At 42.4% G+C, this 23,402-nt stretch overlaps 1 protein-coding gene across 1 annotated transcript; it reads left to right on the top strand.

Moving 5' to 3' along the window:
* On the top strand, positions 1 to 16,636 carry MAP3K8 (mitogen-activated protein kinase kinase kinase 8). The gene is made up of 8 exons (XM_065666667.1): positions 1 to 122; positions 1,034 to 1,394; positions 4,175 to 4,339; positions 5,817 to 6,078; positions 8,502 to 8,608; positions 12,783 to 12,935; positions 13,521 to 13,767; positions 15,253 to 16,636. The coding sequence occupies exons 2-8, from the start codon at positions 1,059 to 1,061 to the stop codon at positions 15,384 to 15,386; spliced, it is 1,404 nt and encodes a 467-aa protein (XP_065522739.1). The 5' UTR covers positions 1 to 122; positions 1,034 to 1,058; the 3' UTR covers positions 15,387 to 16,636.
* Positions 16,637 to 23,402: the final 6,766 nt, after the last annotated feature.

The raw sequence follows: 23,402 nt of genomic DNA, 5'->3' as shown, positions 1-23,402 counted from the left end.
GCTACAGAACGCTGTGAAATTGTCATCAGTGGTAAATACAGGTTCAAGAAACATGACGACTTTAGGGATTATATTGAGGCGGTTTTGATGGTTTTGTGTGATGTAACCAGGATAAATACAAGGTAAGTGCTGTAGACATTTACGTGTTGAAAACTATATGTGTAAGTATTTTAATTACTGACCATGCGTATGTTTTTAACTTGAATAGAGTAACTCTCTCTGACTTAAAGTAGGAACCTGGGATGGGAAGGGACTTCTTGGGATGTTGAACCCGGTTTCTTGCAGTGAAAATCAACCAGCAAAATGGTCAAGATTAATCTTAAGAAGTTATTTTTAGGACTGTTGAGGCTGAGACAAACTGCTGCAAACTGTTTCAAAAGGTCATTGCTGTTATAACTCAATTTCTGATTTTCTTCTGAAACTGGTGAAAGTTTCAGTTCCAGTCTAGTTCTAGATCAGTTTTTGTAAAAGAGATGGATTGCGTATGTCAGGTGGTGATTTACTTGTGCTTTAAGCAATGATATTAACAGCTGCTTGTTACTAGTGGAGTGGTCTTGCTCCATGACCTTCTCCCCATTCTGGACACATTACATAAATTGCTCATAAACATTTGGGGATAAACTAATTGAGTATGTTTGTGTTTCTCTCTGTCATTCATTTCCAAATAATGAATTCATTCATTTGTATTGAGGATGCTACTTCATTTTTGCATATCCAGCAAAATATAACCAGTTTGTGCTTATTTACTGTCTGGTTCCTCTAACAAAAAGCTTCATCAACATAATTTCCAAGAATGAATGACAGGATAGGTTCACTAATAAATTCTAAATAAGATTTCACTGGCAAAGACTTTTTTTTCTCCATTTCCTCTTCATGCAGGCTACTAATTACGGGTTTTTTTTTTCACAATAATTTTAAACCTAACTTTATAATGTTATCACCTATCACCTGATCACTTCTTTTCACTCTTACTTTGCTAAAACAAATTTAGGTGAAAAGTGTTTTCAGGTTTGTTTCTTTCTTTCTTTTTCAGGAGTGGTTTTGCAAAGTGAACAGTAATGGAGTATATGAGCACGGGTAGTGATAGCAAAGAGGAGATTGACTTATTGCTAACTAATTTAAATATGTCTGAGGTGATAGACATCATGGAAAACCTTTATCCAGGTGGAGATCTTGCAGTCTATGAAGACAGCTTAATTGCAATGTGTGAAGAAGCAAATCAGAACGAAGAAAGTGCGGAATCTTTACTGTTTTGTGAAAGGGAGGTTTCTTTGATGTCCTCTGTCAAATATGGGACTGTGGAAGACCTGCTTGCTTTTGCAAATCAGGTGTCTAACACTGCAAAACAATTTAAAGGATGCAGACAGCAAGAATCTGGAATCCTCTTGAATATGGTATGTCTCTTTTCTTTTTACTTGAAAATTAGTAGACCTTAGAAGTTAGAAGTTTTTAATGAATCTAAGCAAAGTTCATCTTCAGTCCTGGGAGTAACAGTCAGGCTGTGGTTCCGTGGGCAGCCCTGGGACTGGAGGAGTTCTCTGAGGACATCAAATCTAGCCCCTACAGTCTCAGGCAGCTATGGAGAAAGGTCTATTGTTCAGCAAGTGCCACTCTATGTTGCCTTTTCATATCCCTAGAGATTAGAAAACATTTTCCAACATACAGTAAAAAAGCAAAAGCCACAACTATGATGGCTTGCAGGTGTGGGAGATGGTAAGGATTTTCCAATGCCTTATGCAGTAAAAAGAGTTGACTCTGCAAAACTTCCAAATAAAGGTCTAGGATCTATTTTGGTATACTTACTGAGTTCATTCTAGCAGCACAAAATGTAAAATATAATAAAGTAAGGAGAAAAAGCATATAGTATCAACACTGACTTTCCGAATTACAATATTGCATAATGTCACACACCGCTAAATTAAAGTATGAGTGCATTAGTTTGAGAGATGTTAATTTTCCCCTAAAATGATTTGTGTTCTACAAGCATCTGTAGACATTCGCATCATTGGACTTCTATTTAGAAACAGTTGCGCTGGAAATAATCAGTTATGAAATGGAAGTTTATTTATATATGCTTCTGCTGCTGCTTTATTTTCTTAAGATATTCTGCGTCTATAATCTTAAATATCTTGCATGTAATGTATTTTATATGTGAACACTGGTTGCTTCAGGTGTACTGGTTACTCGGGTGTGAAGTAGCACAGGATATTGTTTTATCCCTCTTTGAAGAGAGCATTGCAGTATTGCAAAACAGTCACTTTTAAACTCTGTACCATTGAAACGACACTTAGTAATATTAAATGTTTCCTATACATAGGATAGACACTGTTCTACATACTCATGGTTGTTTTTCTTGCATGTTGTTTCTACATGCAATTGGTATGAACAAAGTACAATTAGGTGCAGGTGATCCCATTAAGCAACTGAGGATTGGAGGCAGGGCATTACCTGTACATGCTTTCCAGCAGGTGCATCTACATTGTAAATATCTACAGCATTTTAGTTAGGATCAGGAGTGTTTCTGATCGCTTGGTGACCCCCACTGACCCATGGCTCGTGTCACAAAGTCTTGGAGTGCACAAGCTGGATTCTTTCAGTTAAAACTAAACTGGTGGATACACTACAGCCACAGATGAGCACTCAATCTGTGAGATCAGGCTAGGAACTAGTCCTAAAAGCCTCCTGGAAACGTGAATGTTGTGCTGGTTACTGCTTTCTCGTTCTGCGAATCCAGTCTACTCCATCTGTATTACTTTCCAGGATAGGTGTAACCCATGTGGATTAGCTAGTCTCAATCCCTTGAAATGCAGAAGCAAGCAGGTTAGATGTACGGATTGCTAGCATCTTTACCTTGGTTCTGATAAGTAGAGGGGAGGCTCATTCTGTACATCCTAAGCAAAATACTTTTTCTTAAATATACCCCTCCCCCCCAACAGTTAAGAACTTACCCTCCACAAAATTAAGAACTTCAAAGAATTAACTCAGATCATGTAGATACTAGTCACAAATGACAGATTTAGTAGTCAAAAAGATACTTCCCCAACTGAAAATCATGAAGATTAAATTGTGTTAAAGCACAGAAAGATTGTTTTACATCTTAAAAAGAAATCTAAACCAAATAATCTACTGATATGCTGTTATCTTAAAAAGAGTAGTTGAAGAGCTGAGTATGTGAGGCCATGTGACAGACGTGAAGTGATAAATATCTTTGATGTGCTTCTACATGTCTTTAAGAATCTTGATAAAGTAGCAGTAAACAGGTTAATCATATTCCCAGATACTGACAATACTCTATATCCCTAAATTATTTAGAAGCGTTTTCATAGGAAACATTACTAGTTCTTTACCTTAGAGAATATTTAGAGATTGAAGAAATAACATCAAACATAAGGCAGTACTCACATGGCTGTATTTAGGGAGTTTGGTCTTTGTCATGTGCAGAGGGAGAGAGCTGTTTCAGAGGAAGATTTAGAGCAAGATGCTGGCTTAGATGCTGCAAATTGCTCCTGGACCAGCCCTCCTTCCCTCATTGACAGTACAGAGAACCAAAGCTCCCAATATTACCCACCAAAAGCAGACAGTGTGACTCATGCTCCTTTTTTTTCAACAACAGCATGAAACCAGGAGAAGGTGGTTGATAAAACTCTGGCAGACTTCTTTACTTTACAGACTTCTTTTACTAAACAGCAGAAACCCTGATACAAGATGGAAAATTAAAATGTGTTCCCCTAGCAGTACATGTGATATTAGGAAATGCTGAAACTCTTGCTCACATTGTATAAGATAGCCTGTGAGTAACAGGTATGTGGCATAACAAGTTAGCAGATTACAGGAAGAGCAAACATGTGCAGGTAAATCTAATAACAAGAGGTGGGTAATTTCATTAACCCAGCAGCTGTTGTTGTTGTTTCAAGACAATTAATTGCAACTTACACTTTGTAAGTTAGTCACTGGAGAGAAACATGGATGCTTGGGCTGTGAATGAATGCCACACCTCACATGCTGTTCCCATTTGGTGTTTCTAAATAAAGACTGCTGAACAGATCACATGCATCATGCACATATATGTGATAGATTATTTTCTTTTCCACTACATGTATAAAATTAATTAGGCTTGAAGTAGTTTTAATTTCATTGTGGGTTTTTTGTTGTTGTTTTTAATTTAACTCCACAGATCACACCCAAGAATGGGCGCTACCAAATTGACTCAGATGTGCTCCTGTTTCCGTGGAAGCTAACTTACAGGAACATTGGCTCTGATTTTATTCCTCGGGGAGCTTTTGGGAAGGTGTACTTAGCCCAAGATAGAGAAACCAAGAAACGAATGGCATGCAAATTGGTATGTTAGTTCAGTAGTTTTATCTCTGAGCAAACATTGTATGACATAGTACATACACTATATTTTCAAGCATGTCTGTATCAAATTCCACTGTTAGGCTGATAATCAACTTGGTTTTGTTCCCCTACATAAGGTAGAAAAAATGAATGTTTTAATTTTCTGGCTCTGAGGCTGCAAAAGTTTCTGCATTTTGAAAGTATCTGGAAGTATGTGTAACTGCTACATGGGCTGCAGTGTGGGGGTAGAAAAATTTCTACTAGTCCTACTGTGCTTACAGTGGTAAAATACCAGCATGAGATCACGTCTCTGCTGAAGGTGATAGCAAAACCCTGTGGCTGCAGAAAGTTTTAGAATATTGTACTTTAACTGAGGTCCTTAGGCTTAAGTTTCCTTTACTCCAGTGCCATTAATGTCTCTGAGAGCTCAGCTTACATGCAGTTCTCGTTGTATTTTGGGCCCTGACTGAGCTTAAGGTTGAGAGATGTCTCAAGAAAACTGCTGAGCACCCCCCAATTTTTAAGCACGCCAGTGTTTTCTTTCAACTTTACCTTTGAACATACTATTCTGAATTGAGCAGTAAATATTTAGGGCCAGTACAAGCTCATTTGGGACATTGCTCTGTATCCCCCAGTGTGTACATAAACACCTGTATTACTTTTGTGTGTGAAAGAGTTGGGGAGGCAGTTGTATGTCCTTCCCTTGCAGCCAGTGCATCCAAATGGGGACAGATTTAGTTTGCTGCTCTTGCATAACCAGCTGCAGAATTAAAGCACCCTAATGTTCCTGAATATACAAAGAGTATTTCTCATTGCAATAAAAATATTAGCATTCTGTTTGGTTCACAGCCACAAGTTTGAGGGAAAGAGAATAAAGAGTGGTAGCAGCCTTTCTGCATATAAGTAAACACGGCTTTTACTGTTTTAGCAATCTGCTATTGGTAAAGAAATATTGTGCTGCTGGGTGCTTGCTTTCAAGCAGGTTTCATAAAGCCATAAATCAGTGGTGATAAGGATTCAATTGAGGTCAGGAAGGTCCTGAGCATGGTTAGTCTGTATACTGTGCCGGGTGCTGCAAGCACTGATTCACGTGTCACATATATAGCTCTGGTAAAGCAGATGAGACTGCACAAAGCTAATGGAAAAAGCAGAGGGATTTTTTATCTCCTTCACCAGGAAGTTTGCATAGAGCTTTTGCATAACCACCAGATTTTGACGGGAATAACTCTTGCTACATTGCTTTTTCTGGAAGATTGCACTTTTTATTTGGGCGTGATTCCAAAAACTCTCAACTTTAAACAGGATGTATCTCAAGAGGAAAGGAAGAACAAGTCACAGGATCAAAATAAAGCTCCGTATTTTAGCAAGTGGATGCAAGTTCTTTGCTTCCTTCTTCCATTTTAATCTGTAGGATAACTAGTGTTAGTATGGATAACTTGTGTATTGAGCTGGTTTTGTGTGGCTTTTTTTCAATGTCCTAGGTCCCAGTGGAACAGTTCAAACCCTCGGATGTTGAAATACAGGCATGTTTCCGTCATGAAAACATTGCTGAATTATACGGTGCTATTTTGTGGGATGAGACGATCCATCTCTTTATGGAAGCTGGAGAGGGAGGATCTGTCATGGAAAAGCTGGAGAGTTGTGGTCCTATGAGAGAATTTGAAATCATTTGGGTGACAAAGCATATTCTGAAAGGACTTGACTTTCTCCACTCCAAGAGGATTATCCATCATGATATCAAACGTATGTGTGTTCTTTAGTGTGCTTTCTGGTCCAAGCTGGTCTCGGGCTGTGGTGGAGAGCCTGGGACTGAGCTGGAGCACATATCCTTGTATCTCTGGGAGGATTCTAGATATAACTGTTATTTACACTATTTATTAATTCAGTTCAGGGGAGAGGATGGCTTATAGTTCCTTTGCCTTTCTTTTCTGAAACTCAATTTGAAATAAAAACCTAAGAAAATGAACAAAATTATTAACCTGTATTAAGCCAGAAGTTTCCCTCTTTCCATGTAAATTCATCCTGACTGTTTCCGTGCACGCTTTCCACTTGCACTGTTTTTTAGGTTTTATGTTTCTGCATGGCTTTTCTTCAGTTTGAGACACTTTGGAGCTAAATACATAATTTGTATTGTCATTGTCTTTCAACAATTGCTGCAAATTTTAGTACATTTACTTTTAAAAAGCTCTGGGTATTACCAATTGGTATTGAAATTAAACCTAAATTAAATACATTAATTGCTTTAAAATTTTAATGCATTACATTTAATATTACATACATATTACATTTTTTCTCCCAGCTCCACCTCCCCCTGCACACAGATAAATTCTGCCTTTTTAGTAACAGTGCTTAGAACGAAGACTTATCTCTTCTGAGTTAATTTTCGCTAAATTTGAGGGTTTAAAATAGAAATATTCCAACTGAACTGTTACAATAAATAGGTGTCAGAACATGATTATCAGGAATTGTTAAATTTTTGGTTCTGTTTTTTTTTTTAATTAATTTAGGTCAGTTCTTTAGATGTAAGTCTTTGAGATTCTGACAACTATAAAACTACTTAATTTTTCCATTAGTTGTGCTTGCTTCCTTTTAGTAAGAGTCTTTTTTATGGGTGTATTGTAATTGGCAGTAACAGTGACATTAATTAAAAGGTTTAAAAAACAAACCAGCAAAAACCCAACCCACTACATCTAAATAGTGTAGAGGAGAACCAGCCTGTTGCTGAGCATGGTGGATGTGAGTGTGCTGCATTTTTTTCCCAGTCTTTTTCTTCTTTACTATCTGGTGAGATGTCCTCTGCTGAAGGGTTTTCCCTCAACAGGCAAAATCAATAGGAAAGGCTGTTTCCCAAACATCTCTTACGTATTCCTTACTGCATCAGCTGCTACTATGGAGTCTCTGTCCTGCTGACGCAGGAGGAGGTAGGGATTTTACTGAAAGATTGCCCTGAGCCAGGAAGGGGAGGATAACTTTCTGTTGGCTCTTAGTGGCAGTTCAGTGCTGACGCTTATTTTAACCCCTGGTTGGAAAACAGTTAAATCATGAGGGTGTTTGGTAGGGAGAACTTCAGTCCAAAACCAGCCAAAGCTCGGGCTGGGAACAGTCCCAAACAGGCAGCAGAGTTTGCTGTGCTATGGCAGTGTGGCCCTCTGTCTTATCCTTTATGTGGTGTTTAAAATCCTTATCTTCAAAGGTATCCCTAAAATTACATATTTATTTATGTAATTTTATAGCACTGGTAAGGAGGCAGCTATGTGAAGGATTGCTTCAGGTGCTTCTGAAATCAAGCCTGCATTTTTCCACTGGATGGTTGTGATGGATGGTGTCAGGGTGGAAAACAACCCACAGCTGCTTCTGGGAGAAAATGTGTTTCTGTTGTGTAACTTGGGGACTTCATCTGTCCACTTCTGAAACAGTAAACAAGAATTTCTCAAGGCTTATGCAGAACACTACCTTCATAAATATTTGATCAGAAATACAACTTCAGAGAAGGCCTCTGAGTACAAAGTTGTGCCTTAGGCAGAGTTTTATGAAGGAAAGTGAATTAATCACCTAGATGCTGCAGCAATTCAGTGGGAGTTTGGAACTGTCCATCTTATTTTACTCTTGCAGCCATAGTCTGTCCTCTGTCGTCACACTGAGCTTTTCTTGCTGGCTGCAGTGCAGGAGACTGGTGTGGCTGCTGTAGAGGGGCCTTTGTTACTCTCTACTTCTGTCTTCATTTAAATCATTAGAGAAACGTCTTGGTGATCAGTGGTTGTGTTGTTTATAGCCAGAGCTGCACAGCATGCTTTCTACCTTGAAGAACATTAAACATCTTCAGAGCAAGTCTTGTGCTGAGGGGCCTACCTGTCTTCCACCTTTGTTCTTACCTCAGCCATTTTCTCTCTCTCTCTCTCTCTCTCTCTTTTTAATAGCTAGGAAAATGACCAAACATTGATTATGCTTTTACATAAACCAGTCCAGTTTGATTTATTTAAGATACAATTTAAAATTGGACCCAATCACTAACAGACTGGTTCTAGCTAGGAGAAGGACTGTCGGTTATACAGATAGGTTGTGTTAATCTCCCTTCTCAGGCCAACATCCAAGTGAAACAGGCATATTGTAAAGTAAATGCGGAACGTGCTAGAAACTTAAATATTGACTTTTTTATTTTCTTTTAGCAAGCAACATTGTCTTTATGTCAACTAAGGCTGTTTTGGTGGATTTTGGCCTAAGTGTTCAAATGACTGAAGACATTTACTATCCCAAAGACCTCAGAGGAACAGAGGTAAGAAGCTGGAGGAACAAAAGCCATTCTGCTCTATTACTCCCATGGCTGTGATGCTTAGGCTCAAATTTAGAGCTTGAGGGTAGAAGCTTGGGCAAAAGAGTTTTATAATAAACTTACCAAAAAGTTACAAACAAACACTAATATAATCTCAATTATATTTTTATTTTCAACTTGCTGAATGGAGAATCAGGTGTTACCCTTTAAAAGCTATGTCACCTTTGCTGCAGTCCCATTCATTAGTGATTATTAAATCAAGTCAAATTGAGATTGGGGGTCACTGAAGTCAAAACAACAGTACCCTGAGGAGAGTTGCTTGTAGTGGATCAGCTGCTGGTCAGAGACACTTCAAACAGGAATTTATTCTTTCGTCTAGCAAGGATTTCTTTGGAGATACGAGCCACGGCCTGGGGTGACCTGCTCAACACAGTATTATGACTCCTTCTTTGAAACCACAGAAACTACAGACCTACAGATTTCATCCCTTAGCATTTCTAAGCTCCACTCCCTTTCTAAATGTAACCCTCTTGTCCTTCAGGGGTTATGTTTGGCATGGCTGATGATTATCTGGTAAACTTGCTTAGGCATTACATTGGTGGAGGTGGGGCAATTTTAAATGTTCTCAATGATGCTGAACACGCGCAGAGGTCCCTCCTGCTACTTGGGCTGCAGTCATGTCAAGGTGTTCCCAGGGTTGCAGCTTTAAGCAAACAACCAAGCAGCAACAATTAGCTTGGATAGCTGCTGCAGATGTGGCTTTGCATGCTTTCCCTTGCCTGAGGAGTTTGTTTACCTGAAACACTTAAACTGAAATGTTGGTGCTTACCACTCAGATAGTCTTCCACAGCATAGGCATGTGTTTAGAGGAGATACTTGTATAACTGATAAAGCACATTTCACTCCTTGGAAGGGTGGGATAAACCAGGATTTCACAGAATGTCAGACTTGTTTATTTGTTTCAATATTTGGGAAAATATTTGAACATTTGTTTTCACTGTTTTACTGTCCAGGGGAGTAAAGAGCTTAAAATGCTTACTGTACTGGAGGCAACATGCTTTCAGGCATTTAATATCTGTGCTTCATGGGGTTTTATTTGGGTTTGGGTGGGTTTTTTTGTTTGTTTAAGGGGGGCTTGTGTGCTGTTGAGAATAAGGAAAATGGTGGGAATGAGTTGGAAGCCCTGGTAGGGTATTTCCCAAGGATGGAGATGTATATAAACAGGAATTTTCCAGGTTTGTGGGGTGGGATGGTGATGATCCACTTGTGTCTGTTGGAGGACAGGCCAAATTCACGTTGGTAAGAACAACTGTGAAAAACACTTTAGTTCTTCATTTAGTAGGAACAAAATTACTCTGTATTGTTGAGCACATGCAGTCATATCTTCAGAAAGCAGGTAATCCTCACAACCCTGAAACATGGTGGTGCTTGGTGTTTACTGTCTCAGGGGAGAAGTATCCAGTCCTCAGAACCAGCAATCCTGCCATCTGCTGCAGCATCACAGGCCAGAGTAAGGCTTCAGAGAGAGTGATGGGAAAGGAGTATTTCAAATACCAAAGACTCACAGGAACATGAAGAATGCTAATCTAAAGGTTTTCACAGTCCCCCCTAGGCATCTTCCTCTCCCCCGTGCCTGTGTTCAGCTTAGTGGGGTGCCTAATCCAGTCACCTACAAATGTCCTCTTTGTAGTCTGATAACACCGGCTTGCTTTGATTTTTTTCAAAGATCTGGACTCTCCAAAGTCTTCTGGAGTTTTTCACCCTCTATTATGCAGCCTTAGGAAGTGTTGCAGTTGTCCAGGAGTGCTGTGCCTGCATGTAGTTGTGCAACGCCTTGCTAGGGCTCCATTACTGCCATGAAGCATCATGCCCATGAACTGGCTGCTTTCTCTTAGGTCCAGTTTTGGCAGGGACTTGTGTCCACAAAGGAAGGGGCAGTTGGAGTTATCTTTCTCCTGTGCATATTTTCCTCGGGGGGTTTAGGAGTTTTATTTACTTCTGTATAGCACAGAAGGTCTGAATGTAGTGAATCTTCTTTGTGTTTATGAAAACGAATAGTTGAAATTCTGGACAGAATGACTGAAAGATACTTTTGGTTGGTTGGTGTAGTGTGACAAACCTGGGTTTTGTCAACAGTGTGTGTACAAGGCATGCAGCACAATGTACCACGGCTGTGATGAGATTGCTCTGCAGGAAATAGTTTTTTTAGGCATTTGCTACACTTTCTGCTATGCTTCTGTTTCTTTCTTTAACATAAGCTTATGTTAAACCATAAGCTTCAGTTACGACTATTTGAGGGGACAAAAAGGTTGTCTGCTAAGCTTTGTTGAATGTGGAAGGTGTGGTTCATTTGCAGGAATGCTAACTAGGGTGAAGTGGAGGACTGGTTTTTAGCTGGGTTGTGTCTCTGGTCTGACAGGCAAACAAGTGCCAGCCCAGCAGTAGGAAGGAGTTAGAATGGGAAGGCATCCAGGGCTTGGGCTGCCTACCTTGGTTGACAACAGTCTTAGGCCAGCTTAAATCAGTCTGAAATCACAGCTTTTGTGCACATCTCATTTTTGCTTTTTGTCCCTGTGCAGTCAAGGTGCATCTTGACCATTTTCACACTGACTGTAACTGCAGACAGGTTCTTGTTCCAGCATCCTTTTTTCCTCAAGAAGGCAGCTGCTTTTTGTTTATACGGATTTCACTCAAGTTGCACTTTCTTTGCTAATGACTCTACAAGAACAAAAATTCTGTTATTTGCTCCTTATGAGACTTAAAGGCAGCAAGTGCAAATACACTTATTCTGTCTTAGACCTGAGGAAAGCTATGGATAGGAATAAGTAGCAGCTGTAGGTCCCTGCTGAACCTTTGCACACACTTTCAGTCGGAAGCTCTCTTTGCAGATAATGGCATGTGATTTACTGGGAAATATTCCTTGGAATCTGCATGAGCCCTACAGCCATTCTCTGTAGTAATAAGTAGTCGAACCATGTGGTGATGACTTAACTTCCTGCTCTTATGTCACTTAATGGCTTTTAACGTAATTCTTTGTGGCACGATGACTTGAACTAATTAAAAGTTCTGTTTGGCTCCCTTAGAGGGAAACTGGGTGAGGGAAAAGTAGAAACCAGAAGCAAATAGGATGGCTTGCTAACCTAGTGTGTTGTGGGCTGTGCCCATGTTGTGTTGAAACCTACTTACTCCCTTGGTGGGGGCAGAGTGGTGTGGGCAGCTCCTGCCAGCAGAGGGGTGTGCCTTCTGCATCCTGCCTGTCTGGTTCTAACCCAGCTACACTCCAAGCTTCCTGGAGCTGGCAGGAGCTTCCCAGTAGATCCTTCTACAGGGTCTTGACAAATCCTAACATTTCAATGCAATGTTTGGATGGAAACTGTATTTTGATTTAAACAAGATCAGAAATTTTGGTTAAAAAAAAAAAAGAATGGTGCTTGCCTTAATAGCTGCTCTGGGGGTCACCTGGTGGAAAGGGCATGCAGCAGGACTTAACAGACCTGGCTTTTAATTTTAATGTGTTGCCTTAGACCTGGCTTGTTTCTCACCATCCCATTTCTTAGGATAATGCCCCAACATGCAGGTTATTGGCTAAGGGGTTGAGAAGAGTAAGGAAGAAAGGAAGGTATACATCTGTCAGTTCTGCTCAGACGGGCCGTATAGTATCCAATGTAACAGGGATTTGGGCAGTGGACTCCTGCGCCCAGCTAGGTGGCTAGCAGTGGGGGTCACCCTCCCTTTTTAGCCTAGTACATATCCATGTTGTTCAAGCAGAATGGAGCAGTCCCAGCAGAGACCCACAAAACAAAACTGACAATTCATGCACTTCCTTTTGCTGTGGAGGGATGAGGTTCCTGCTACTCCACTGAATGAAGCAGAGCCATGGCTTGAATCTCAACCTCTCGCAGCTCAGCTAAGTCCTATAGCCACTGAGCTGTGGCCTGTCTGGGGAGGGCAAACCAGGGAGTTTGTCCAGGTGCCAGACCAGAAAATCTCTGTGGTTGTGGTAATATGCAGAGCAGAAAACTGTTATTCCTCAGATGTTGTTTCATCTTTAGGCTGCAGGTACTAGTGGGATGCACCCCTTCAGAGGGGAGTTTCCCAGAGCACAAAATGTCACAGTTTTTCTTTGCTTGTTATTTTACCCTATCAATTAATCTTTTCTTTTGACTGTTCTTCACAGATCTACATGAGCCCGGAAGTTATCCTTTGCAGAGGCCACACAACAAAAGCGGACATCTACAGCATGGGAGCTACCATTATTCATATGCAAACTGGCATCCCGCCCTGGGTGAACAGATATCCTCGTTCTGCATATCCATCCTACCTCTATATTGTAAGTGTCCTTAGCAAAGCCGTAGCTTGGTTTCAGTTTTCTGTACTCTTGTTGGGAAAGCTACAGTCATATAAAAACTATCAGAGAGATGATATCATCCTTTTTTTTGCTTCAGGGGAGGGAGGGAAGAAATGGGTTTTGATCATTTAGGGGAAGACAGAGTCTGAGTTGGTTTGAATTACAATATACAGCCTTGGGTTTACTGCAAGAACAGAGTTAGTGCAAACCTTGATTGAAACAAGCCCACTGTGTTCTAGTTGCTTAGAAGGTGCAGATAAAAACTGACAAGATTTGCTTCTCTGGCTCTTCCATTGTGGTACAGAAACCTGATGAATTTGCCTTGCATGGGATTTTAGGCTTGCTTGGAGTTGCTTTGAGTTTTTAGATTTATGATAAAATCTGATTTTGAAAAGGTGGATTTTGTGCATTTCCATGTTCTGCTCTAATTGATCAGTGCAGCTTAGGGAGGTGATGAGTAGCTGTAAGCAGGGAATTCCCAGGCTGCTCATGTGGTTATCTGTGACTTCCTCTTTCATTGTTTTTGGAGTAACTGTTTCAGTGGTCTTCTTTTTATTGCCCCAACAGATACACAAACAAGCCCCCCCCTTAGAGGACATTGCTGAAGACTGCAGCACTGCCATGAGGTTGATGCTAGAAGCAGCTCTAGAAAGGAATCCTAATCATAGGCTGTCTGCAGCAGACTTACTGAAACACGAAGCTTTACACCCCCCCCCAGAAGAGCAGCCGCGGTGCCAGAGTCTGGACTCGGCATTGTTTGAACGGAAAAGACTACTTGCAAGGAAGGAGCTGCAGTTGCCAGAAAACATTACAGGTAATGATACCAGGCTTACTTAGCTTGTGCTTTGTAGATTTTACTTTGTGTCAAAACTAGATTTGAGTGAGCGTTTAGGAACAAATGAAACTCCAAAAGCTTCTGGAAAGAGACTGGTAAAAATCCCAATCAGATGAGATCAGACCCAGAGCTTATTAAGTGTTATGTAAAACGCCCATTGACTTCAACAGGGGTAGAACTTAGCCTGAATTCTGCAGCTCCGGAAGGGCTGGCTCATTAAAAAACCCTGGCAGTCGTTCAGGGCACTTCGGGAATTGAAGGTTGTTGTGCCAAATTGCCTTAATTTGCCACAGTACTAGAGATGGTTTATTGATAATAGTGATTTGTTAACAACAACAAAAGGTCCAACAACCACCAGCAGGACCAAATCCAACACTTTTTACCTCCTTACAGAAAAAGGCACACGTAAAACCATAACTGTAATGTTGCTGAGTGCCAGTAGTACAAGCTCTTTGTTTTAAAAAACAAAAATGACTGTAGGCTAGAACTTGGTTTGCCTTATGCATTAATAAGTGCTTTATGAAGGATAATACATGAGTCAGTTAAGAAACTCAGTGTGTCCTTAGATAATATCAAGCCCAAGGGATATTTAGTGCCAGTAACCTGCTAACAGACTTCAAAATGCTTTTCTGACTTACAAATACGCTAGGAGGGTCTTGACAAAAGACATTTAAAAACTGACCCCAGACAAATGGTTTATTTGATTGTGGTAAATGTTTGAAAAGATATTTATGTGAAGTTTTGAGTGCCATAATGCTGAAGTGTTGCAACAAATCCACTTAACATTTAAATCAATCACAGCCTTTGCATCTAGAATGGCATTGCTCCTTCTGAATTTTGCCTTGTGGCTGCATAACCTTTTGACTGTCTCAGGCCATCTGAATTAATTCTTTTGAAGATGAAAGAATATTTGACCATTAAACTGGAACTTTAGATGCCTGAGATTCCGGAACACTCATTATACAAGTATTTAGGGGAGTTCTGCTGTTGCAAACCAGGTCTGGTTTCTTCAGACCTTGATTTAAAAGAAAAAAATAATCTGAGACTGATGGTCCCGTATTTGTTCTGTATCATCACACACAGAGAGGACATCATCTGTTTAGAGGAAAATTGCCCTGTAATGAAGGGGAATTCTCAGCTGGCAGAAAATTAGCAGTTTTTTCCCTGCACCAAGCTCTTCTTTACAACTATGGCTCAGAGGAGAAGGAAGCTCTGCATAGCTGTCCCAGCTGATGGAGTTGGGTTTTTAAATAGTTGAACACACTTGCTGTCTTCAGTAGCAAACTGCTTACCTTTCTTTGGCCTAGAGCTGTGGGTTGATTTATCTTTTATTTTATATGAGGTTTATGCCATGTTGTCCTTAAAATGAAGCTTTTTATGCCAATGTAATGTCTACAGCCATGAAATTGAACTAATGTAGCTTATTTGTGCAATAATGGCATCCTTCATATCTTTCCTTTTCAGATTCCTCACTGTGTACTGGGAGCATGGAAGAGTCGGACCTGCTAAAGAGGCAAAGATCACTCTACATAGATCTTGGAGCTCTAGCTGGTTACTTCAATATTGTTAGGGGACCACCAGCCTTGGAATACGACTGACCCAGGAACATTTTATGTTGGCAGGTCAGAAATGGACCTCTACCTCTTAAAACTTGATTTTAAGACTTGATTTTCAAATTTGTACATAAAAATATCGCCATTGTAGGCTGTCAAATGTGAATAGTGTTTAATTGCACAGATTATTAAGCTAAACCCTTAGGGGCTCTGATAAGCTGATCCCAAGCATTTATGCATCTGCTGGTTGACCAACAAGAAGATGGCAGAAAGAACACTGCTGAGAACATCTTCGTCTGGGATATCTTCTTGTGCTGTGATGCACACTTTCATAAAACTTACAGTATATGCTTGCAAATACTGCCATGAAAAAATAATAACAATTGAGCATGTGGGCTGTAAGGTTCAGTCTCTCTGAGCTGTCCTTAGAGAACCTTCCAAATGAAAAAAAAAAGTCCGTGATGTAACCAGTCAAAGAGTGGTTCTGTCTTGTTCTGTCTTTGAGACTTGGCCGGTCTCTGGTCATGCTTAATGGAAATCAGGGCCTCCTTTATGCTGAACTTATTTCTATCAGCTATCTCTGGAGCCAAAAGGTCACTTGGTTACTGGTGTGTTTTAACTTTGCATCTTCTCTGGGCTGTTGGAGCTAAACAGGGTGCTGTCCCCCTCTCTATGGGTGGAGGGAATTCTGTAGCGGTTAGTTTTGGGAATAGCACAGCAAGCTGGCCCTGGCAAAGCACAACAGTGACTCAACCCAATTTCTATGTTACAGGTACTGCAAGGATATCCTGGGTAGTTTTCAAAGGTAGATCAAATGTTATTCCCTATTGGTAACAGTGGGCAGGCTCCAGACTCTTGCTTTTTAATACTTTAAAATTGTACACATGTATAACTGCTGAGTGCTATGGTTTGGAAAGCATGTCACTAATGACAGGCTGTGTTCATGTTCCTATGGAAATGGAATTATATTGTTCTTGCTGTGCCTCATGCATTTGAAACATGATGTTTTGGATAATAGTAAAACTATGTAAACTGCATAGTTCTGTACATCCCATGGGATGAGAACGTAAACTTTTATAAAACTCTCTTTGATGCTTAGGATGACTCTTTATAAGCATTTGTGTTAAAATGGCATACTATGTATGTTGTACACTGAATCCTTTCTGAAGCACAGTCTCTTTTTCGTATGTCTGTTATTTAATGCGGCTCCTTTCTAACACATGATCTTAAAGAGATAATTTTTAGTTTGATACTGATATGGTCAAAGGAATAAATCTAGCTCAGTGCCTTGAGAAGTGGTGACTCTTCTTTCATCTATGAAAACAGCATGGGTCTGTGACTGTATTTGTTCCAGCCTCCCCTACTGTGGCCCAGGTACGCTGCGTGCATTGTTCCACTTACTGGGGAGTTAAGTGAAGGTCAGTGTTGATGGATTTTGGACTTTGACAGGTAAGTGTTTCTGAGGTCTCCTTCTCAGACCTCAACACTGCTTCTGGACCGCCTGGATGTTGCACAGTGGTTGTGCGCGTGCAGCACTTCAGTGCTGATGTTAATTGCTGCAAAAAAATCCTGCTGGGAATAACCTACGTGCTCCAGTACTTTGTACAAAATCTCTAGATAACTAGCTGCTTTGAGGAGAGCTGTGTAGAGAGCCCACTTTCTGTTTGTACTGGCTGTAGTGATCAGGATATTTGGGGATCAGACTTTTAGTGTAGCTGACTGAAAGAAAACATGACCAAATGGTATGGATGCGCACCTTCACCCTGCGAGATCTGGGTTCAATCTTCTGATATTTTGCTGACGGCTTTTGGTCTTTAATGAGATTTGTAGAATTAGTGGCATGCAACATTTCAGGTAACTGGAGATGGGTTTAAAATCTCTTCCCCAGTTTCCCTTCTATAAAATTAAGTTGATAATCCCCACCATATAGTGGCTGGATGTTATCCAGATACTTATCAAGTGCCTAAATACTCCCAACAATGAGAGCCATGTTGAAACTACAGGCTGCTATGGGGCTTTGACCATTGAAAAATATTACACTAATTTTTCTTCTTTTATTTTTTTGTGTTTTAATGCCATGTTGCTCTCACCCACCCAGTCAAATCATTTAGCATGGGAACCTGCACATGGGGACAGGCTTGCTGTTTAATATTCATTCTCAGTGTATGGCTGTTATATATCTTCACACTACGCAAGTAATAAGTGACCAGGTTATTTAAGTAATTACAGTTTATGTATTGCCAGATATGGGTGATAAGTTTCGGCTTTGTGAACCAGTCAGGTCTAGCTCTTTATAGGTATATCCACAGGCCTAAACAGTATGAGGCTTTATGTTAATACCACTTCAGAGGACTGGTACACAGTCAACAAGTAGCTGTTCAGGTACACTGACCACCAAGCATTGCTACCGGCGCTGTGAGTTTTCTAACAGCTGAGGGCTATTTTTCAGGTGAGCCTCACGCTGCAGCTAAACAGGGATTTCTGTGTGAATATCACATCCCTCAAGTGTGTCCTATAGTACTTGATCCCTGCATTGTGTAAATTCACCTGTTTGTGCCACTGCTTGGGGAACAAGGTCAGGACAATGAACTGGGTTAGAAATAACCTGGATGGGGGAAGATTGTTTCTCTAATCTGGTTGCCTGAGCAGCTGTGTAATTGGGGCAGTTGAGGCTGGAGAGGTGGGAGGAATGAAAAGGGATGGGGGGAAAACCCTGCCAGCACAAGCCCCAGGGGAATGGCTGATCTGTGCTGAACTATGGGATTTTGCAAGTGGTTTGTCTCTGTTGGTTTCTGGTGTGTAGTTTCATTTTCTCTTGGGGAAATACTGTGAGTACTGCTAACGGCAAAGGAAAATACAAGTGTGTGGAGAAACCCATTGCTCACAGTAACTGATGTAACTGGGGAGCTAGAGGTGCCCTTCCTCCCCCTGGGCTGGGCTTAGAAGGTTTCCTGTCCTCAGATCACCCTGTGACCCTGACACTAAGCCCACCACCGTGCTCCCCTGCAGGGCTTCCTGGTGTAAGCAGCCTACAGAGGGTTTGGAGATTTGAAGAGGTGCTGAGCTCCCCACTCTGTTCGTGAAGGAAGATCCGGTTTAGGTCGTGCCTTTGAAAACACATGGGGGAAGACAGAGACATCAAAGTCCCTTTTTTTCATGTTTTCTTGTAGCTGCTGCTTATTTGTCCCCCTGCTCCCATCCTGTCTCATGCCTCCTGCAAGAGAGAGGGTTTCCCTCGCTGCCTGGTTCCTGGAGGGTTCTTAGCTCCTAAATTCAGGCCCTTGTTTTTCTAATCCTGCGAAAATGTCATTGGACAGAAGAGACTGGGAAGAGCAACCAGAAGAAGTTTTCTTGCCTGGACGTTAAATGAGCTTCCCTGTAAACCCAAATGGAAGTTTGAGAGCAGCTGCAGTAGAAGTACAGAGCAGTTTGTCAGAGGATGGGGAGGGAGGCCCTTGGCCAACCCACAGTCCCTTTGTTGGGACCTTGCGGAAGATGTTGTGTTGCTCTTCTGGCTAAATGGCAGAATCAAAGAAGCAACTGGGGAATGGATGCTGGAGGTCTGACCTCTGGTCTTCCCAGCTGCTGCAATCAGGTTTGATGGGAAGGGCTGGGGTGAAGACTTTGCTTCCTACAGTTTTTTTGCATCCCATGCTCAGGAAGGAAGGACTCAGCAAATTCCCAGTAAACCAGTAAACAAGCACCAAAGCACTATTTGGATCCCAAACATCCTTTTATTTTCCTTGCAGAAAAGGCCTAGCAAGGCCCATTCCTAAAACTGTCACCATCCAAAGCTAATTATTTGGGCAAAGGGAAAACAAGTCCTTCATAAACACTGTGTGCTGACCAACTCAGCAACGCCCAAAAAATCCAGCCGGACCTTGGGAGTGTCTCATTACAGTCCCATGGGTGCACTCGTGCTGGTGCATGGGCTGGCCACCAGACATAGCCCTGCCGACTGATACTGGGGCACGGTGACTCACTGGGGAGGAGGTGAGCTGCTGCCACAGCCACCAGCCTTTGCTTGCCTGTCCTCACCATGTGCCACCTGAGCAGTGTGGTGGCACAGCCGCGGGGTCCCTTCAAGCATGCCCAGGATAAGGTGGGTTGGTCACGAGGGAGGCTGACACAGGGAGGAGAGCTGGGGATGCTCCACAGTGAGGTGTGCAAGAGAAAATGGGTGTGCGTAGCTGATACTCGTCAAAGCTACATGCAATAGCAGGGCCATGTTCACGCATAAATCTGGTCTCAGGTATGAACCTTGCTCCAGTAGGAGTCAGTTTCAGAGGGAGGATGTCCATGCACAGGGGGACCATGGCCCACTTGCACGCTATGACACCAACCACAGTTCTGCCAACATGAAGAAGTCAAATAAATGGGGGTTTGAAAAGTTTAAAATCCCTCCTGGTGCTGATGATGGCAAGTCACGTGCTGAAGTGATACACAGCCAAATAAGGGTGAGGGATGGGTATGAGAGACAGGCAGGGAGGGACTTGGCAAGATGTGTGCAGAGACTCAGAGGAGGGGCTGGCAGGAAGGTGTCAATCAAACCTCTATAGTCCAAGTGCCAGGGAGCCAGTGTGCAGCCTGGAAGCTTGTCAAATGCAAGGGGCTGCCTTCTTGACTCACGCTCACAGCAAGCCAAGGTCATTATTTCTTCTTGCCCCCCATCCCCCCTCCAAAAAAAAGAAAAAGGAAAAAGAAAAAGAAAGAGGAGAGGAGAGGAAAGGAAAAAAGAAAATAAAATGAAAAAAGGAGAAAAGAAACAAAAAAAACCAAAGAGAAAAGGAGAAAAGAGAAAGGAAAAGAAAAGACAAAAAAGAAAAGAAGAAAAAAGAGAAAATGAAAGAAAAGATAAAAGGAAAAAGGAAAAGAAAAGAGAAAAAGAAAAGAAAAAAAAAAGAAAAAAGAAAAGGAAAAGAAAAGAAAAGAGAAAGAAAAGAAAAGAAAAGAACGGAAAGGAATGGAAGCGAAGGAAAGGGAAGGGAATGGAAAGGGAAAGGGAAAGGAAACCCACAGTTTTTCCAAAGAGGAAGTCTTCAAAACTGGTGTATAAATTCCCAGGGTAGGTCTTTTCCCTTTGACAGCTCCTCTCTTGCCTGTCTAAACTGCAGCTGAGGAGGAGCTGCTGTGTATGGTCCTGGTACATGTACACTTACGGGAGAGCTAACCCTGAGAAAAGCCTGTACCACAGCATCACTACAGGTGCGCTTCAGGATCCTTTATCCACCATTGCTGTAAACACTCCCTCAACCACTGAGCGGTTGTGCATTATTTTTGTCCATACTGATAGTAGTTTCCAAGCCAAACTTGGTGTCCCCATCACCCGTGCCAGCTTCCCACCTACCCCATAGCTTTTGCTCTCCCTATGCAATGTTGTCTGGTCCCTGCTAGTCACCATGTGCACAGCACACCCTGCTGCAGGGCCAGGAGCATGGCCAAGCTGCAGGGGTGCAAGCAGCCCCGTGGTGCTGTGCTCCCATTCACCTGGTGGCCCAGGGACAACCTGGACACCTGGAGCATCCACCAGGTGAGCCCTGCGAGGACTATGGCTGCTGTGCTTTCTGGCATATAGAGATGGCAACACCAGGGCACCAGGGATGCCAGCAAAGGCTCCCACTAAGGGATGTGCAGGAAAAATAGCCTGAAAATGCTGTGCAATGATTTCTGGTCTAACTGGTTCCCTGCTCAACCTGCAGACCTGCAGTGGAGGGATACTTATGCTGCATCCATGTGGCTTTGACTGTATGTGGTTTTGAAAGAGCAGAGAACCAGGTTTTGCTGTCTCAAGCATTTAGCCAATCGGCATTTTCATGTGCACACTGTTATTTCCAGGGAAAACGGAACCGTTTCCTGTGTAAGAAAAGATCTTTTCAGGCGAGCAAGGAGCACCATTTGAAGTTAGGTTGACTCCTCCCCAGAAATATGAGAACGTATTTGGCTGCAACACATCAATAACTCATCTTGCCAAAAGAGCAACATTTCATGGAAGGGAAATGACCCAAATAATGATAAAAATGTCCAGGAAGGTCTGGCTGCCTTTCTGCATTCTTAGGCAACTCCTACACCAGTCAGTTGTGTTTTCCAGCCTCGCAGCAAGGCTCCAGCATTAACTGCAGCATCTTCTCTCATCCTCCCCTGTAGCGCACGTGAATAAGTGCAGATCTGATAAGAATTCAGAAATGACCTGGAATGAGGAGGCCCCAAGGTGTGTCTGTGAGCATGCACATCTCACAGAGAGGCGTGGTGTTTCCTCCTGCACCCTGTGAAGTCAGTAAACGGGGCCAGAGTCATTCCTTTGCCCGTGATGAAGCGGCGGGTGACTTCCAGCGCTAATTTAACAGGCAGGCGCTTGGGTACCACTGCACATTCAGACACCTGAAGCCAGAATTAGCTCATGTGCCTGTCAGCAGGCATCCCAGCACACCTTGTGCTCTGGCATGCCAGAGGACAGGAGGGACCTCCCACCAAACCCCTCCATTAGCAGGTCTTGGGCAAGAGCCACTTTCTATGCGTGCCTCCAGACCACTCGTTAGGGCATGCAGGAGATGAAACCAGCATGGCAGGTATGCCTGCTGAAGACAATCAGCATTAGAGACCTTGCATCCCCCAGCTACCTGGGGAATGGAGGAAAATTCTGGATTTAGGCAAGGAAATGTAGTGCTCCTTACAAACTTCAGCTCCTTACAAACTTCAGCTAACTCCAGCTGTTTTAAGCTGGATTTTGCCCTCTCTTAGATTTTAATGGCTTGCATGCCCAGCCTTCATATTTCAGTAGATACTGTTCTTCAAGATACTGCAATAATGATCATTACAGTACTTCACTGTGCCTTTCTAATCAGAAAAGGTCTTATTTATATTTAAGGAGTAGTTTTAGTGAACTGGATAGTGCTGGTAGGTGAAAAGTCATCATGGGAGAGTCACACTTCTTGCAGAAGCAATTAGTACCAGAAGCCATGAAGACAGATCATCTTCTCCAGACTGGTATTGTCTGTGTTCTATTTGCAAATGTCATCTCAGGGAACATCACCTCTGCCCCTGAAAGATTATGAAATGAGGCAGAGGTTAGACACCAGGGAAACATGTCCAGCTATTAAATATTGGCCTGTTGAGGTTGACTCATCTTTGTAACGCTCTGGGCTGGGTGCTCTTTTTCTGAGTCCTGGGAGGCTGTGATTATCCTGAAGTCACGCACTTGCAGTGACATAACAGTTTTAGACCAGAGTTTTGAAAGCACAAGCAACCAACTGGGTGCATAAGATTGCATGCATGATTTCAAGTGATTTATAAGGTCAGTTGCCTTTTTAAGTTGGTATTTTTACAGATAGAGGGACATGTTTTTAAAGCTTGAGTGGGACAACCCAAATAACCGAGTAAGGCTTTTCAGTCCACCCTGCAATTACACATACCTCCTGCCCCATGTGGAATTGAACCTTGAGGGGTGGCGGGCGGCAGGAGAAGGCTGAGCCACCCCTGCATCCTGTTTCCCACTGACCCACGTTTTGGATGCCAGAGCAGAGGCTGGTGCATGAAAAGGCAGTAACAAAAGCGTAAACCTTATTTCCCTTCTGCATCTGCCTGCACCCTCACCTCTACCCGGAGTCCCAGAGCAATGGGACCCTTCCTCTTCCTCTCCTTGCTTTCCTCACCTCCCTTCCCAGGCTTGCAAGGTCTTGGGAATGGCTCTGATAATTTCCACCTTCTCATGACACAATACCTTTTACTCTCTGTCCCTGCAGCTCTTCCAGGTTAATCCTTGTGCCTGGGAGAAACTACGGAACGAAGTTTCCCCTATCCAGGAAACTTCTGATGTGCTGTGAAGCACTGGCCCCCCATGCTTTCCCCCTCCTGGTCATCTTCTGGCCCCTCTCCTCTAATGTTGCTGGGAGAAGGACTACCAGGACCTTAGTGCCTTTCTGAGCAGAAAAGTCCGTCTAAGCACCAGTGCTGTGACAGGAGGGTTATTCTCCTCTCTCCTGACAGCCCGAGAGGGAAAATCTTCTGGGAGAGGAGCCAGGCAGGAAGCCTGGAAGGTTACAACTGTTCAGCAGAGGACAATAC

The sequence above is a fragment of the Lathamus discolor genome, chromosome 2, assembly GCF_037157495.1.
Source record: "Lathamus discolor isolate bLatDis1 chromosome 2, bLatDis1.hap1, whole genome shotgun sequence".
In the NCBI taxonomy this organism is placed as follows: Eukaryota; Metazoa; Chordata; class Aves; order Psittaciformes; family Psittacidae; genus Lathamus; species Lathamus discolor.
The sequence above is the reverse complement of the archived record's forward strand: the minus strand, read 5'-3'. Positions and strand labels throughout refer to the sequence as shown.

Coding starts and splice junctions, on each gene's coding strand:
- MAP3K8 (XM_065666667.1), top strand. CDS start 1,059: ATGGAGTATATGAGCACGGGTAGTGATAGCAAAGAGGAGATTGACTTA. Junction 6,079..8,501: donor TATCCATCATGATATCAAAC/GTATGTGTGTTC, acceptor ATTTTCTTTTAG/CAAGCAACATTGTCTTTATG. Junction 8,609..12,782: donor AAGACCTCAGAGGAACAGAG/GTAAGAAGCTGG, acceptor TGTTCTTCACAG/ATCTACATGAGCCCGGAAGT.